Source organism: Dasypus novemcinctus, chromosome 30 (genome assembly GCF_030445035.2).
Source record: "Dasypus novemcinctus isolate mDasNov1 chromosome 30, mDasNov1.1.hap2, whole genome shotgun sequence".
In the NCBI taxonomy this organism is placed as follows: Eukaryota; Metazoa; Chordata; class Mammalia; order Cingulata; family Dasypodidae; genus Dasypus; species Dasypus novemcinctus.
In genome coordinates, this window is record NC_080702.1 from 43,235,698 (window position 1) to 43,250,084 (window position 14,387).

At 48.6% G+C, this 14,387-nt stretch overlaps 1 protein-coding gene across 1 annotated transcript in view; it reads right to left on the reverse strand.

Moving 5' to 3' along the window:
• The window catches only part of SLC1A6 (solute carrier family 1 member 6), a 31,667-nt gene extending 20,190 nt beyond the window's left edge, over positions 1–11,477 (reverse strand). The window contains exons 1-4 of the mRNA XM_004478072.3: positions 11,280–11,477; positions 5,468–5,679; positions 3,676–3,813; positions 1,577–1,781 (exon numbers count right to left, since the gene is read on the reverse strand). Coding sequence (XP_004478129.2) covers positions 1,577–1,781; positions 3,676–3,813; positions 5,468–5,672 — 548 coding nt within the window. The 5' untranslated portion in view covers positions 5,673–5,679; positions 11,280–11,477. The remainder of the gene's footprint in view (positions 1–1,576; positions 1,782–3,675; positions 3,814–5,467; positions 5,680–11,279) is intronic.
• Between the last annotated feature and the right edge of the window lie 2,910 nt (positions 11,478–14,387).

Here is a 14,387-nt window from a genome sequence, read left to right on the forward strand (position 1 = left end):
AAGCCAGACACAAAAGATGACATATTCTATGATTCTACTTACATGAACTATTTAGAATAAGCAAATTCATAGAGACAGAAAGTAGATTAGAAAAAAAAAGTAGATTAAAGATTACTGGGGGGAGAAGGGAATCAAAATTACTGCTTAATGTGTACAGAGCTTCTTTTTGGGATGATGGGAAAATTTTGGTAACGGATGGGTAACGGTGATGGGAGTGCAACATTGTGAATGTAATTAATGCTACTAAAGTGCATACTTAAAAATGATTAAATGTCAAATTTATGTTATAGATATGTTACTATAATTTCTTTAAAAGATTATATCTTAACATGCCACAACACGGATGAAACTTGAAGACATCATGTTGAATGAAATAAGGCAGACACAAAAAGACAAATATTGTTTGATCTCACTTATATGAAATACCTAGAAGAAAGAAATTTCTGGAGACAGATAACAGATTATAGACTACCAGGGGCTGGGGAAGTAAGAGTTATTACTTAAGGGGTGCAGAGTTTCTGTCTGAGAAGAGGAAATGTTGGAGTAATGGATACTGAAGAAGGTAGCAAAATACTGTGAAGATAATTTAAATTACTGAATTGTACAACTGAAAGTGGTTAAAATGGGAAATTTTGAGTTGTACATATGTTACTACAATAAAAAGCTTAAAAACAAAATAAAGATCATATCTTAGGGGTCAGCTGCCCTCACAGGCCATGTGCTAGGTTCCAGGGCAGAAAACTGTACCCACAAAACTAGGTTCAACTTGGGTGTTGCCATTTTCAGGTGATGCCAGCCCATTCCTTTTGTCTCTCCTCAAGTATGGGTCAGGTTAGCCTCAACAGACTTGCAATTCCTACACTCTGATTTATGGGACTTACCCCACTCAGCTAACATGGAGGTGAAGAAGGTCAACCACCACATCAGGGAGCCAAGAGTGCCTACAACTGAAAGCAGGAGAATTGCATCCAGCATCCACATAGAATCTAAGCCCCCTCTTGATATAGATGTGGAGTAGACACAACCATTCTAAGGTCCACAGGATGGCGGAATAGAGTGTGGATTAGAGTGGACTTACTGATATTCTATTCATGAACTATTGTGACTAGTAATCAAAGAAAATGTGGCATTGGTGTGCAGAAAGTGGCCATGGTGGCTGCTGGGAGTAGGGAGTGGGAGGAAGAGATGTGATGTGGAGGCATTTTGGGCGGCTGGAGTTGTCCTGGGTGGTGCTGCAGGGACAGTTATCAGACATTGTATGTCCTGCCATGGCCCACTGGGTGGCCTGGGGGAGAGTGTGGGCTATGGTGTGGACCATTTACCATGAGGTGCAGCAGTGCTCAGAGATGTACTCACCAAATGCAATGAATGTCTCATGATGATGGAGGAGATTGTTGTTATGGGGGGAGATGTGGGGTGAGGAGGGTGGGGGGCATATGGGGACCTCATATTTTTTTAATGTAACATTAAAAAAACAAAGACCCCAAAAAAAATTTTTAAGGGTATTTAAAAAAAAAAGTATGGGTCAGGTTGCATGCAGGGCTGGAAATCCCAGCAAGATCAGAAGGAGCATCACCTGACCAGGTCCATGAAGGCATCTGCTGTGGGGATGGTCTCCACCCGGCCCTTGCGGTGCAGCCCCTCCTTGGAACCCTTCCCAGGGTGGATGATGGTGACCATAAGGATGCCGATAAAGACTGCGATGACTGTGGTCACCATGTAGTACACGGCCGCTCTCATGCCCATCCGCCCTGTTGCCTTGTTGTCCAGAGACGCCATGCCTGGAAGATAGGTGATGCGGCCAGACCACAGTAGCCCATCTACACCTCACCACCCATTCTCCATCCGTCTGTCCACCCTCCTCCACACTGCCCCCTCAATGGCCATTCCAACAAGCATCCACTCTTCCTACACCCGCACTCCAGCATCCATTCATTATCCATTCACCCACACTGCCATCCTTCTACCCACACTGTCATCCATCAACCCCATCCTATACCCCATATATCCCACCACACCACATCCCATCCTTTAGCCCATCTTTATCCCAAGTACAATTCCAATAACCATACTGCCTTCCATCCCCTCTAACCCAACCTCTTTCAACCCCACCCTATCCTCCATTTATCCCTATTTCTTACTGTCACCTCAGTTCCCTGCCACTCTTCTTTCCAATATCCACCTTAAAACACACATTCATCCATTCCACCTCACTATATACTCTCTGGAATAGACACGGTTGGTACCCCCATGTAGATGCACTTTGCAAGGCTAATACAGCTACTAATAGTGAACATTACCCTTACTTCCTGAGAATTGTCCTCCATACAACAGGAGCTGAACTTACTGGTGTTCTGCTGTGGAACTATTGTGATTAGTAATGGAAGAAATTGTAGAACTGATGTGGAGAAAGTGGCCATGGTAGCTGTTGATGGTAGGGAGAGGGAAGAAGAGATATGATGTGGGGGCATTTTCAGGATTTGGAGTCATCCTGGGTGGCGCTGCAGGGGCAGATGCTGGACATCATGTGTCCTGCCATGTCCCACTGGGTAGACTAGGGGAGAGTGTAGACTACAAAGTAGACCACTATCCATGTGATATAGCAGTGCTCCAAAATGTATTCACCAGGTGCAGTGAATGTGCCACGATAATGGAAGAGGTTGTTGATGTGGAAGGAGTGGGGTGAGGGGGGTTGGGGGGTATATGGGGACCTCATTTTTTTTTCATACAACATTTAAAAGAAATTAAAGAAGAAAAATTTTAAATTAAGTTAAATTAAAAATACAACAGGTGCTGTCTCAACTAGAAATTAATGGGAGATTATGTCAGAGGGGAATAACTCTGGGGCGCTGTTCAGGCTTAAGAGCTCCCTGTAGGATTAGGCTGAGAGACCATCTTTCTAAACCCACATCTTTGCTTTGCTTCTTTCCCTGCCCTGTCCTGTTTCTCTCACTTTCTCTTGAGAGATCTACCTCCATAACCCACCTGCAAAAATATCCCCGTTTTTGGCTCTGCTTTTAGGAAACCCAACCTAAGAACTAATTCTTTCATGCCTTTTTCTTCATTACCATCTTATAATCCAGGGATTGGCAAACTACAGTCCATGGGTCAAATGAGGCTCACCACATATTTTTATAAATAAAGTTTTACTGGGACAAAGCCATGTTCATTCATGCACATATTGTCCATGGATGCTTCTGTGCTATAAGGGCAGAATTGGGTGGGTGCGACAAAGACCATATGGCTGCAACGCTCAAATTTTTCACTATCTGACTCTTTACAGGAAAAGCATGCTGAATCTGCATAATCCATCCATACTTCCATCCCACCCTCTACCCACTATCTAGTCCCCTCCATCTTACCATCAACATCTTCCCCCACCCCCAGCCATCTGCACCAGGTGCCACACCACCTTCTTTCCTTCATTTTGGGTGACACTGAGCCAGAAAGGTGCAGGAAAGTTATGGAACTAGGTGGTGACGATGTATGAGGTCTAGAATATGAGACTGATGGAGACCTGGGCTTTGCCAGAAGACTCTAGCCTAGGTACGGGTTCCAAGTTTGAGGTTCTCAGTGAGGGAGGTGGTCACATGCTTGGGGTAACCTTGGTTCTGGGTTCAAGATTGGGCTCCAGGATGGATCCTGGAGACCATCCCTGGCCTGGGGTTCTCTCACCTGTGACCAGGCTGGAGACGATGAGGGGTAGCACCAGCATCTGCAGCATCCTCATGAGAAGCTCTCCAGGGAAAGAGAAGTACTTGATCTGGCGGTAGGTGAGCTGGTATGGGCGCAGGGCAAAGGCCAGGCTGACCCCTAGACCCAAAAAGAAGGGTCAGGGGGGTGAAGTTTCTGTAACTCCAACCCAAGGAGGGTCCATCCATCCCAAAAAAGAGTGTGGATAGGCAGGTGTGGCAGACTGAACTATGTACCCCAACATGGACATGTTCTTCATTCTAATCGGCATGCCCATGTGTGTGAACCCATTGTACAGGGGATCTCTTAAAGAGGCTATTTTTAGTTAAGGTGCGGCATGACCAAATGTATGTCCATTACAGGAGACCTTATAATGAGAACCAGGAATTCACAGAAGCCAGACAGGAGAGCACATCATTGTGCAACAGAAGCAGAGAAAAACCAAGGTACCCCAAGGATTGCCGGCAGCCAGCCCAAGATCACTCCTCTCTCTTCAGAGAGAAAGCAAGCCTGGCTGATATCTTTTGATGTTGGACTTCTCCCAGCCCCAAAACCATAAGCCAATAAATACCCCGTCTGTGGTATTTATCCTAGCAGCTCTGGCAAACACACACAGTGAGGTTCAGAGAGAGAAACATTCTGAGTGTGTCTTTGTGTGGACATTGTATGAACGTGCGATTGTATGTGTTACCATATTGATAGTGCATGAATGGGTGTAAATCTGTGCACCCATTAAGGTACACATATGCTTGCACAGTGAGGGTGCGCAGTCATTTGTGAACATGCACTTGTGCCTCGGTATGTATGCCCATACACATTTGTGTAGACCCATTTACTTTTCCTGTGTATATACAGATGGGGCTTGTGTGCATATGTGTCCACTGCTTTCAAACACAGGGGTGTATGTGTGCAGAATATATGCTTGGGTGTGACTGTGTACTTAAACTCACGAGCATATGGGTGTGGCTGAACTGTAGTACACCTGTGTAGTGCTGAGTCCTTGTATATGTGTGCAAGTGTATTTGTGGGTTTATGTGTTTGCATCTATAAAAATGTGCTCGTGTGTGAGCACGCTCCATTGTGGACTGTGTGTCTTTTTAGTGCATGCACACGTATAAATGCATAGGTGCAGATACATACGATATCGCGTGCACTCCAGATGTGCCTGCATGTGTGCGTGCACCCCTCCACGTGAGTGTGCCCTTATAAAGGGGGTGCTGGAGTCGGACTTGGCACAGTGGTTAGGGCGTCCGTCTGCCACATGGGAGGTCCACGGTTCACACCCCGGGTCTCCTTGACCCATGTGGAGCTGGCCCATGCGCAGTGCTGAGGTGGGCAAGGAGTACCATGCCACGCAGGGGTGTCCCTCACATAGGGGAGCAACAAGGGGTGCGCCCCTTAAGGAGAGCGGCCCAGAGCGAAAGAAAGTGCAGCCTGCCCAGGAATGGCGCAGCACACGGAAAGCTGACACAGCAAGATGACAACAACAACAGAAAAGAAACACAGATTCCGTGCTGCCTACAACAACAGAAGCGGGCAAAGAGGACGACCCAGCAAATAGAGAACAGACAACCAGGGAGGAGGTGTGGGGGGGAAGGGAAGAGAAATAAATAAAAGAAATCTTTAAAAAATAAAAATAAAAATAAAGGGGGTGCTGTGGTTGGAGGGACACATCCGTGTGGGCAGAAGGCGAAGAGTGGGGCGCAGCGGAGAGGCGCGGATGCCGAGAACGTTCCCTGAGGCCCCCGCCCGCTGCTGCTGCTGCTGGACTCACCGATGACCACGGCGCTGACGGTCAGCAGGATGAAGGCGTTGCGGCGCAGGAAGCGCAGCACGTGCTCGCGGGTCAGCGTCTGCAGGCGCAGGCGCGTGCGCAGGGCTCTCTGCTGCAGGCTCTCCTGCAGCCGCTGCAGGCAGCCCACCCTGCCCAGCCGCTGGCCGCTCTCCCGCAGAAACAGGCTGTTGCCGTGGCTACTCATGATCTACCTGCGGGGGGACAGAGGGGCCGGGGGCCAGGTGAGGGCTGGGGCAGAGGGCGGGTGTGGCCGAGGGGGGAGAAGCGGGGACGGGGCGCGCGCTTCGCAGCCAACACGGGGCGGTGCTGGGCGCGCGGGGAGGAAGCTGGCGAGGAACCAGCTCAGACAGGGAAGGCCAGGGTGGGGCCAGCAGGCAGGGGAGGGGCGGTGTGGTCCGATTGGCAGGTGCCAGGGACTCAGGGGTCACGTCCTGGCAGGAAGGGGTCAAGATGCCCGGAGTCTGGCTGGGGAGAGGCTGGGCAGAAAAGGCAGCACCCATTCTGACTCCAGCCCCCCTCCTTATTTCACTGAAACCTTTGCAAGCCACTGGGGGGCTGCCGCAGCTCCCGCAAACCGAACTAGCACGCTTTTATTGAGCTCCAGCTGATTGCACAGCCTTAAGAAGGGGCAACCTCACTTGGCTTCCTCAAGTGAATACAGGTTTAGTGTCTGGCCTGGGGAAGCTGAGAGCCAGCTTTCTAGAAGGACACGTGCCTTCCACACGTGCCTTCCACCTGGATACCCAATAAATGCAGCTGCTCTGGGGGACGCCCGGAAAAATTGCATGAAGGGGGAGGGGGGAGCCACTTGGGAAAAAAATGGTGACATTCTTGGCTGAGGGCCAAAATTTGATTTCAGCAGCCTTTCCTGGGAGCCAGGCCCTGTGTGGGATGCTTTCCAAACTTCAGACTTTTATGTCTCCCCTGTACTTTCAGCCGTGTCCGTGCATCCTTACTCATTTGAAATTTTTCTGCACATTGGCTCACTTCTGTTTACAGAAATAAATGCATCTAAAATGGAAACCTGAGCTCACTACTTGAAATGCGGGTTATATTTTTAATACACATTAAAATAACATGAACATAAACACTAAAACCTGTTCATCTAACCAACTAAACATCTTTCATATGCAAAAGCTTAGAAATTACTACTTTCTTCTTATTTCCTCTGCTAGCAAGGGTGCACTGTGACTTTCATGGGCCCAAGGAATTTTTGTGTTCATGGGGTCCTCAGGATGGAGAAATAAAATATGGATTACAGTGGACTGTATTCTACAGTATTCTACTATAGAATTACCGTGACTCTAGCAATGGAAGAAATTGTATCATTGATATGGAGACGGTGGCCACGGGAGTTGCTGAGGGCAGGGAGAGGGAAAAAGAGGTGTGATATGGGGGTATTTTCGGGATTTGGAGTTGTCCTGAATGATACTGCAGGTACAGATGCAGGACATTATCTATCCTGCCATAACCCACTGAATGGAATGGGGGAGAGTGTCAACTACAAGGTAAACTATAATCCATGCTATGTAGCAGTGCTCCAAAATATATTCATCAAATGCAATGAATGTGCCACACTGACGAAAGAGGTTGTTGATGTGGGAGGAGTCAGGGGGTAGTGGGGTATATGGGAACCTCTTATGTTTTTTAATGTACTATTTTGTGTGATCTATGTATCTTTTTTAAAAAGATACTAGAAAAGAAGAAAAAGGGGAAAAAACATAGCTATGGCATGGTGCACAAGTATAGCTAACTATATGATGACTGTATTTGTATAAAGATGAATATACTAATATTTGATATTTAACCATTTTCCTTGACCTAAAAGTTTATTATTTTTTTTTCATTCTGATTTTAAAAGAAATGAAAACATTTCCATGAGCCTGATGGATAAGCCAGCCCTTCGTAGCTTGGTCTCACAGCAACGAAAAAGAGCAGCACATCCATTCCACCTGTCCTGGGAAGGGAATTCTGTTCATCCGTCCAGCTCTGCTCTCAGGGCCAAAGGCTGACCCCTAGATTTACCACTTCCCCAGCTCCCTTGACCCCTGGCTTTCCCCCTCAGTCTCGCCAAGGAAGATAGCGCAAGAGAATGAGATGAAAGATTTATTCTCCCAGCTCCCCACTTCCAGGCCCTCGTTTGGTTTTGGCAGTGGCTGAGCTCCTCTACCTAAAGACACAATCCCCGCCTGATCTGACAATCCCCTGCTCTAGCCTGGGCTCTCTGCAGGTGCTCCACTCCCCTCTCCCGCGCCCTCGTGCTTCAGGTAAGGGATGGCAAATGGTAACAGCTCCCACTGAGGCTAACTCTGGGGTGCTGCACCAACCTTACGGGTTTCCCTTCACCCTGTTCACAACTTTGTAAATTGTCCTCACCTTAATTCCTTTTCAATTAACCCTTTTTTTATTTTTTTATTGAAGTACATCATTCATACAGGAACACACATAAACGAGTGTAGAGAAAACATCGCAAACTTACAAAATAAACATACATAACATCACGCAGGGATCTCATACATCACCGCTCTACCAACTCTTTGCATGGTTGTGAAACATTTGTTACAAACTATGCAAGAGTATCATCAAAATATTACTACCAACTATAGTCCTTATCTGACATTTGGTGTGTTTTAAAAGGAACACACCTTTTCTCCAACTCAGAATTTTAACCACTTCCAAGCGCCCAATATCCTGGTAATAATTACATTCACGACACTGTGCTACCCCTATGGAGCTTGTCATCTGTCTCCTGGATGGTATACCAGGTTGTCTGACTCCTCAGAGGAAACTCTCCAAGCCAAAGGAAGACATTAAACATTGTATCCTGCGCCGGACGCTCATTGGGTTTGCCCAGGATTGCCGCACCTGTAAGGAAAGCTTGGCCTCCATGGCCACTCTCTGACAGGTCACTGCTGTCACCCTGGCATCTCGCACGCTGCACCTGAATTCATCCAGGTCGAGGCTGGGAATCTGTAGGCTGTTCAGTTCCATCAGCAGATGGACCGACTTTGCTGCCACGGGCTGAGCAGCTAGCGCTCTGGGCTCACTGTCTTTCTTGCCCTCCTCCATTTTCCCCATATCCATGGGGTTGAGAAGTCTGCTTCGGATCTTCATTCCCTGCCTCTGCCAGGTGGGTCCAGACCCTGGCTCCCAGGGCAAGCTCCAGCTGGCGTGCTGCACAAACATACTGGACTTCTGAAATCACGCTTCGGCTTCCCACTAACTGTGAAAAATCCCAGACATGGGACCACAGATGGTACCGGAAAGATATAACCACTCTCTCCTCTGGTATCTAAATGCCCAGTCCACCAAGTGTGAGGCAAAGTTGCTCATGGATCCCAAAATGTATAAGGCTGAGGGCCAAACCTTTCATGAAAATCTCATTTGTACGTGGTTTTTTTTTTTTTTTTTTTTCCCCTCTTTGCTTTCTTTTCAGCACAAGTAGTACAGTCTAGAGCCGGGACTGTCAAACCACAGCCCAAAAACCAAACCTGGCCCACCACCTGCTTTTGTCAATAAACTTTTACTGGCACACAGCCCATGCTCATTTGCCACATATGGTCAATGGCTGTTTTGCACAATAACGGCAGAGTTGCATCACTGTGATAGAGATGGTGTGGCTCGCTGAACTGAAAAAAAAATTTTTAATGTATTTTTGAAGATACATAGATCACGAAAAATGTTACATTAAAAAATATGAGAGGTTCCCACAAACCCCACTCCTCCCATAACAACAACCTCTTTCACCAGTGTGGCACACTCATTGCATTTGGTGAATACATTTTGGAGCACTGCTGCACCTCATGGATTATAGTTTACAGTGTAGTTCACACTCTCCCCCAGTCCATGCAGAGGGTTATGGCAGGATCTATAATGTCCAGCATCTGTCCCTGCAATATCATTTAGGACAACTCCAAATCCCAAAAAGGCCCCCACATCACATCTCATCTTCCCTCTCCCTGCCCTCAGCAACTACCGTGCCCATTTTCTCCACATCAATTCTACATTTTTTCTCCATTACTAGTCACAATAGTTCCATAGCAGAATATCAGTAAGTCCACTCTAATCCATATTTTGTTCCTCCATCCCGTGGACCTTGGGATGGTGATGTCCACTCCACCTCTATATCAAGAGAATTAGACCTACATGGCTGATGGATTGGGCTGAAAATTTTATTCTCTGGCCCTTGACAAAAAAAAATTTTTGCCAACACGTGGCCAAGAGGAGAGCACACATTATTTCAAACCCCATCTCCCCCCTCATTCTGCAAGATGGGGCTTGCTCCAAGGGCCGCTTTGGGGCTCGCATGATCCGATACAAACTTAGAGCGGCGCCGGGTGGACACACAAGGGATGTCAACTGTGGTTGATAACAGGCAGAAATCTTGAGGCTGGAGAAGGATGCTAAGGTGGGGTGTGTTTTCCTACCAGCCTTCCTCAGGATGGTCCCCTTGGGCCTCTCAACTGTTGAAAATGGTTTTTCTAGACCCTCACCCTCCACATCCTCAGAGTCCCTTATAGCCGCAGCCTTTCCTGGCTCAGGGGCTTCTCTTGACCGTCTCTTGGGCTTCCTTCTAAGAAACGGCCCTTCTAGGGTCCCTAATCTCTGAAGGGTGATGGGTTCAAAGAGCTAATCTCCCAATTGGTGCCCCCAATCTCCAGCCTCTGAGATGTAGTGAGATGCGCCGGCAGAGTCCCAGAGCAAAGGAGAAGGGAGGTACTATGTACCACACTAATGAAAGAAGTCATCGATGTGGGAAGAGTGGGGTGTGTGGGGAGTGGGATATATGGGAACCTCTTACATTTTGTGTGATCTATGTATCTTTAAAAAGGAAAAGACAATAAAAAAATATTAAGGAAAAAAAAGAAGAGAGGAAGGACCTCCCGCCCCCTAGAGCTGAAGTCTTCTATGGTGGTCAAAGCCAGAATGCTTTTGATACATTGTATCTAAACACTGTGCTAGCCTGAAAGGACAGGAAAGACTGGAAAGAGACGGCAGAAATCCTGTCCATCACACACACTCTCAAACGCACAACCACACACCTCTTGTGTGCAGTTGTCCTATACATGTGCACCTTCCGGCATACAACTCACACAGACACACAACTCCACGTACCTTCAGAAATGCAACCCCACACACGCAACTTCTGCGGTACCGTCCCGACGTGCACACACGCACGCACGCATACTTGTCACGTTCACAATCATGACCAGACACGCAACCCCACCCTCCACACAGGCACCTTCAGACACACACCCACACCTCCACCAGGACACAAAACTCAAAACTCCAGACGCTCAAAGGCATTCCCACATTTAAACATTCAGCCTCACCGACCTCTTTGGAGAGGCAACCCACACCCAAAGAGTCAGACACGCGCACACTCGCGCGTGCACACACTCACATACACAACCACGCAACTTCAGCCCCTTAGAGATCGGCCACAACGAGGCCCGTCTGTAGTTGGAGGGAAATCAACCCCAGGCTTCAGAAATGGACGCGCGAGTGGAGGCCACGAATAAAGGGGTGGTGAGAGACAAGGAGGATTCCGGGTAACCAAGGCGGTGGGAAACTCACCAGGGCAACCCGGAGAGGAGCTGTGGAGGCGGCGACTCCACGGAGCAGATGAGACAAAGGGCAGCCGAGAGGCGAGGACCTGGGCACAGGGCGCGCAGCCCCACCCGCCAGACCCCAGGGTGAGCCCCGCGCGCCTTCGACCCCCGCCGGGCCCCCGAATCTCAGGGCCCCTGCGCGCGCCACCCGCAGCACCGGCCGCGGTCTCCTCGCTCACCCGCGTCCGGGGCTCCCGGGCGATCTGCCCGCGCCTCCGCCTGCGCGCTGTCCGGGGATGAAGGAGCCGCAGCTGGCGCGGGATCCCGCGAAGCGCCGGGCCGGGGCCGGGGGGGAACCCGCCGGGGACCGCGCGGCGCTGGCGCGGGGACCGCACGGCGGTGGCACCCGCGCGGAGCCAAGACGCGCTGTGCAGCAGGCGGGCTGGGGGCTGGCTCTGCGCTCACGTGGGTGTGGGGGGCGCCCGGCGGCCGGGGGGAGGGGGCGGGATCCCCTCCGGGGTGCCCCCCCCCCGCCTCCCCTGCGCCCAGGCTCGCCACCGCTCAGGAGGACGGGGACCGCGTGTTTGGGGGCGGGGGAGGGTTTCTGGGGTGGGTGGGCGGGGTGGCGCACGGACGCGCCTCCTCGTCCCTCCTCCCCGCCTCCTCCAGGGCCCTCGGAGGCCGGAGCATCCCCGAGGGAGCTCCGAGACCCGTCCCCGGCGCCGCGCGGCCCGCGCCCGGGTCCTCGGCGACGGTCAGGGGGAAGGCGCGGGCCTCAGGTCCCGCCGGAGCCAGCTCAGGCTCCCTTCCTCGTGCCCTTCCCTCCCGCCCCGGTCACTCGGCCGCTGAGTGCCTTTGGGCCAGCAGAGATGGCTCTGCCAACCCCGCAGTCCTGCTGGGGAAACGGAAACGCGCCTGAGCGTGAAAATGGCCCTTGCAGCGGGAAGCTCCGTGCAACTGGGAGGCGGCTCGCTGCAGTTAACGTTGTAATTAATATTCCTCTTTGCTGTTTTCTGGCTGCACTGGGCAACGCCGACCTTTCTTCTGTTCTCAAATGGCGCTGAGATTTTTTTTTCCCTCTACATCTCTCTTCTGAGAGCTAACTTGACATGTGAAGAGCTAAGCCTAGAGCGAGGCACGTGATAAAAACTCAAGGTATATCCGTTATTATTATTCAACGTAAGAGTTATTGAGCAGTCGTTGACGGCATGCTCCTGAACGCGGCTCTTAGATTTAATCTATGCATCCCTATGAAGTGGATGTCATTACCCCCTTTGTGCAGACGAGGCGCTCAGAGAGGTTAAGTAACTTGCCCAAGGGCACACAGCAAGTGAGCTCAATTCCAAGTTCCGTGCTTGTCTATCCGCTGCATTTTTTTTCTGCTTTTCACCACTACCTCCTAGAGAGGCACTTCTCAAACTCACCTGCGCCATAGGATCACTGGGGGAGCTTTGAAAACTGGATACCCAGGTCACATCCATACCAACCACATCTGCTTCCCTGGAGGTGAGGTCCAGGCATCGAATTTTTCCACTTTCCGCAAGAGATTCCACAGCTGAAGCCCTGTTCTAGGTGTCAGGTTCTCCCAGGTCATACCTGCAACCTCTGCCCGGGATCTCCCAAGAGTTTCTCTTGGCAAGATTCTGCACCGGCTCTCAGCTTTGAGCCGCCTCTGAGTTTTGGCTCTTGGAGTCATTTATTCGACAAATATTTGCTGTGCATTTCCGGTGTGGCCGGCCTGGGTTAGGGGCAGGAGAATCAGCAGGGAGTAAGACAAAATCGCCCCTTGATCCGTCACATGAAATAATCAGTAATTAGCAGTGGCTCTCCAGTTGGGTCCCCCGACCCCTTCACACTCTTAAAATTATGGAAGATCCCAAAATCAAAATAACCTTAATCATGAGAAAAACATCAAATTCCAGTAAAAGGGCATCCTGTGATAGGCCTGACCAGTCCTCCTCAAAACAGTTAAAGTCATCGAAAACAAGGAAAGTCTGAGAAACTGTTATGGCCAAGAAGAACCTAAGAAGACCTGATGATTAAATGCTGCATGGAAGGGTGAGTGGAGTGCTGGAACAGAGGAAAAGACATTGGGGGAAACTGAGGAAATCTGAATAGAATATGGGCTTTGGTTAATTGCATTGAAGCAATATTGGTTCCTTAACTGTAACAAATGTATCTCACTAATTGCAAAAAGTGTATCACACTAACGTTAAGATGTTAATAATAGCAGAGAGTGGGGGAAGCCTGTATTGAGTCTATCTGCTCAATTTTTTTGCAAATCTAAAACTGTTCTAAAGATGGTTTATTAATTTTCTTTTAAGCCATAGAAGCCCCCAAAAAGCTTTTATGGAGGTCATATCTATTATAGATCTTTACTGTATGAGAAAGTAAAACTGATAAAGTTTTAAAGAATCAATTCATTTTAAGGTAACAATAACCAACCCATTATATTTTTACATAAATAGCACCTTTTATGAAAAGTAACTAAATTTTCTGATACAAAAATATTAATGGGAAGAGCGGTATTATTTTACATTTTTGCTAATTGCTTTAATGTCTTGCTGAATATAAAGAAAGCTGTACGCTCATATCTGCTTCTGTATTCAGTTGGTTGTGATATGTTGTGCTAGCTGAAGTATGTAAAGAAAATTCAGTCTCACGCAAACATGCAGTGGCAAAAGAGAGGAGTGTTTAATCACCCTTTTGGACTATTGTGCCTATTTTGGGGACTACACCAAAATTCAGCAAGTTTTAGTTTCTTAAAAGCAGTTGTTGTGGAGCGGGTATAGCTCGGTGGGTTGAGTGCCTGCTTCTCATGTATGAAATCCCAGGTTCATTCCCTGTTACCCCCTTAAGAAAAAAAAAAAAAACTAGTTGCAATGTGGAATCTAAACCCTATCAATGAAGTTTTTCATCCTGTTAACATTAAAATCCACTCAATGCATCTTTTATGCATGCAAAATTCAGAAACATCACTCACTAATCCTTTGAAAATAATATCACATCTCATTATTCAATCAAAAAGTCACAGAGTAGATGTGGCTCAAGCAGCTGAGTGCCCGCCTCCCACATGGAAGGTCTTGGGTTAGGTTCCTGGTGTCTCCTAAAGAAGACACAATGAGCAGACATTGAGTAAAAACAACGAGCAAACCGATGAGGGAGCCATCTCAGGATTGGAGGGAGTCATATTGTTCATACCAACACCTGTTTCATCAGAAAAGTCCTTAAGTATAGAGAAGCTGTCATTCTCATGGAGGTGAATACAAGTTTTTCAAGACTCTAATTTTCACTGAAACACTCAGATCTTATCATTGGCGACAAAAGCTTTCAGTTGTTTTCCTTGA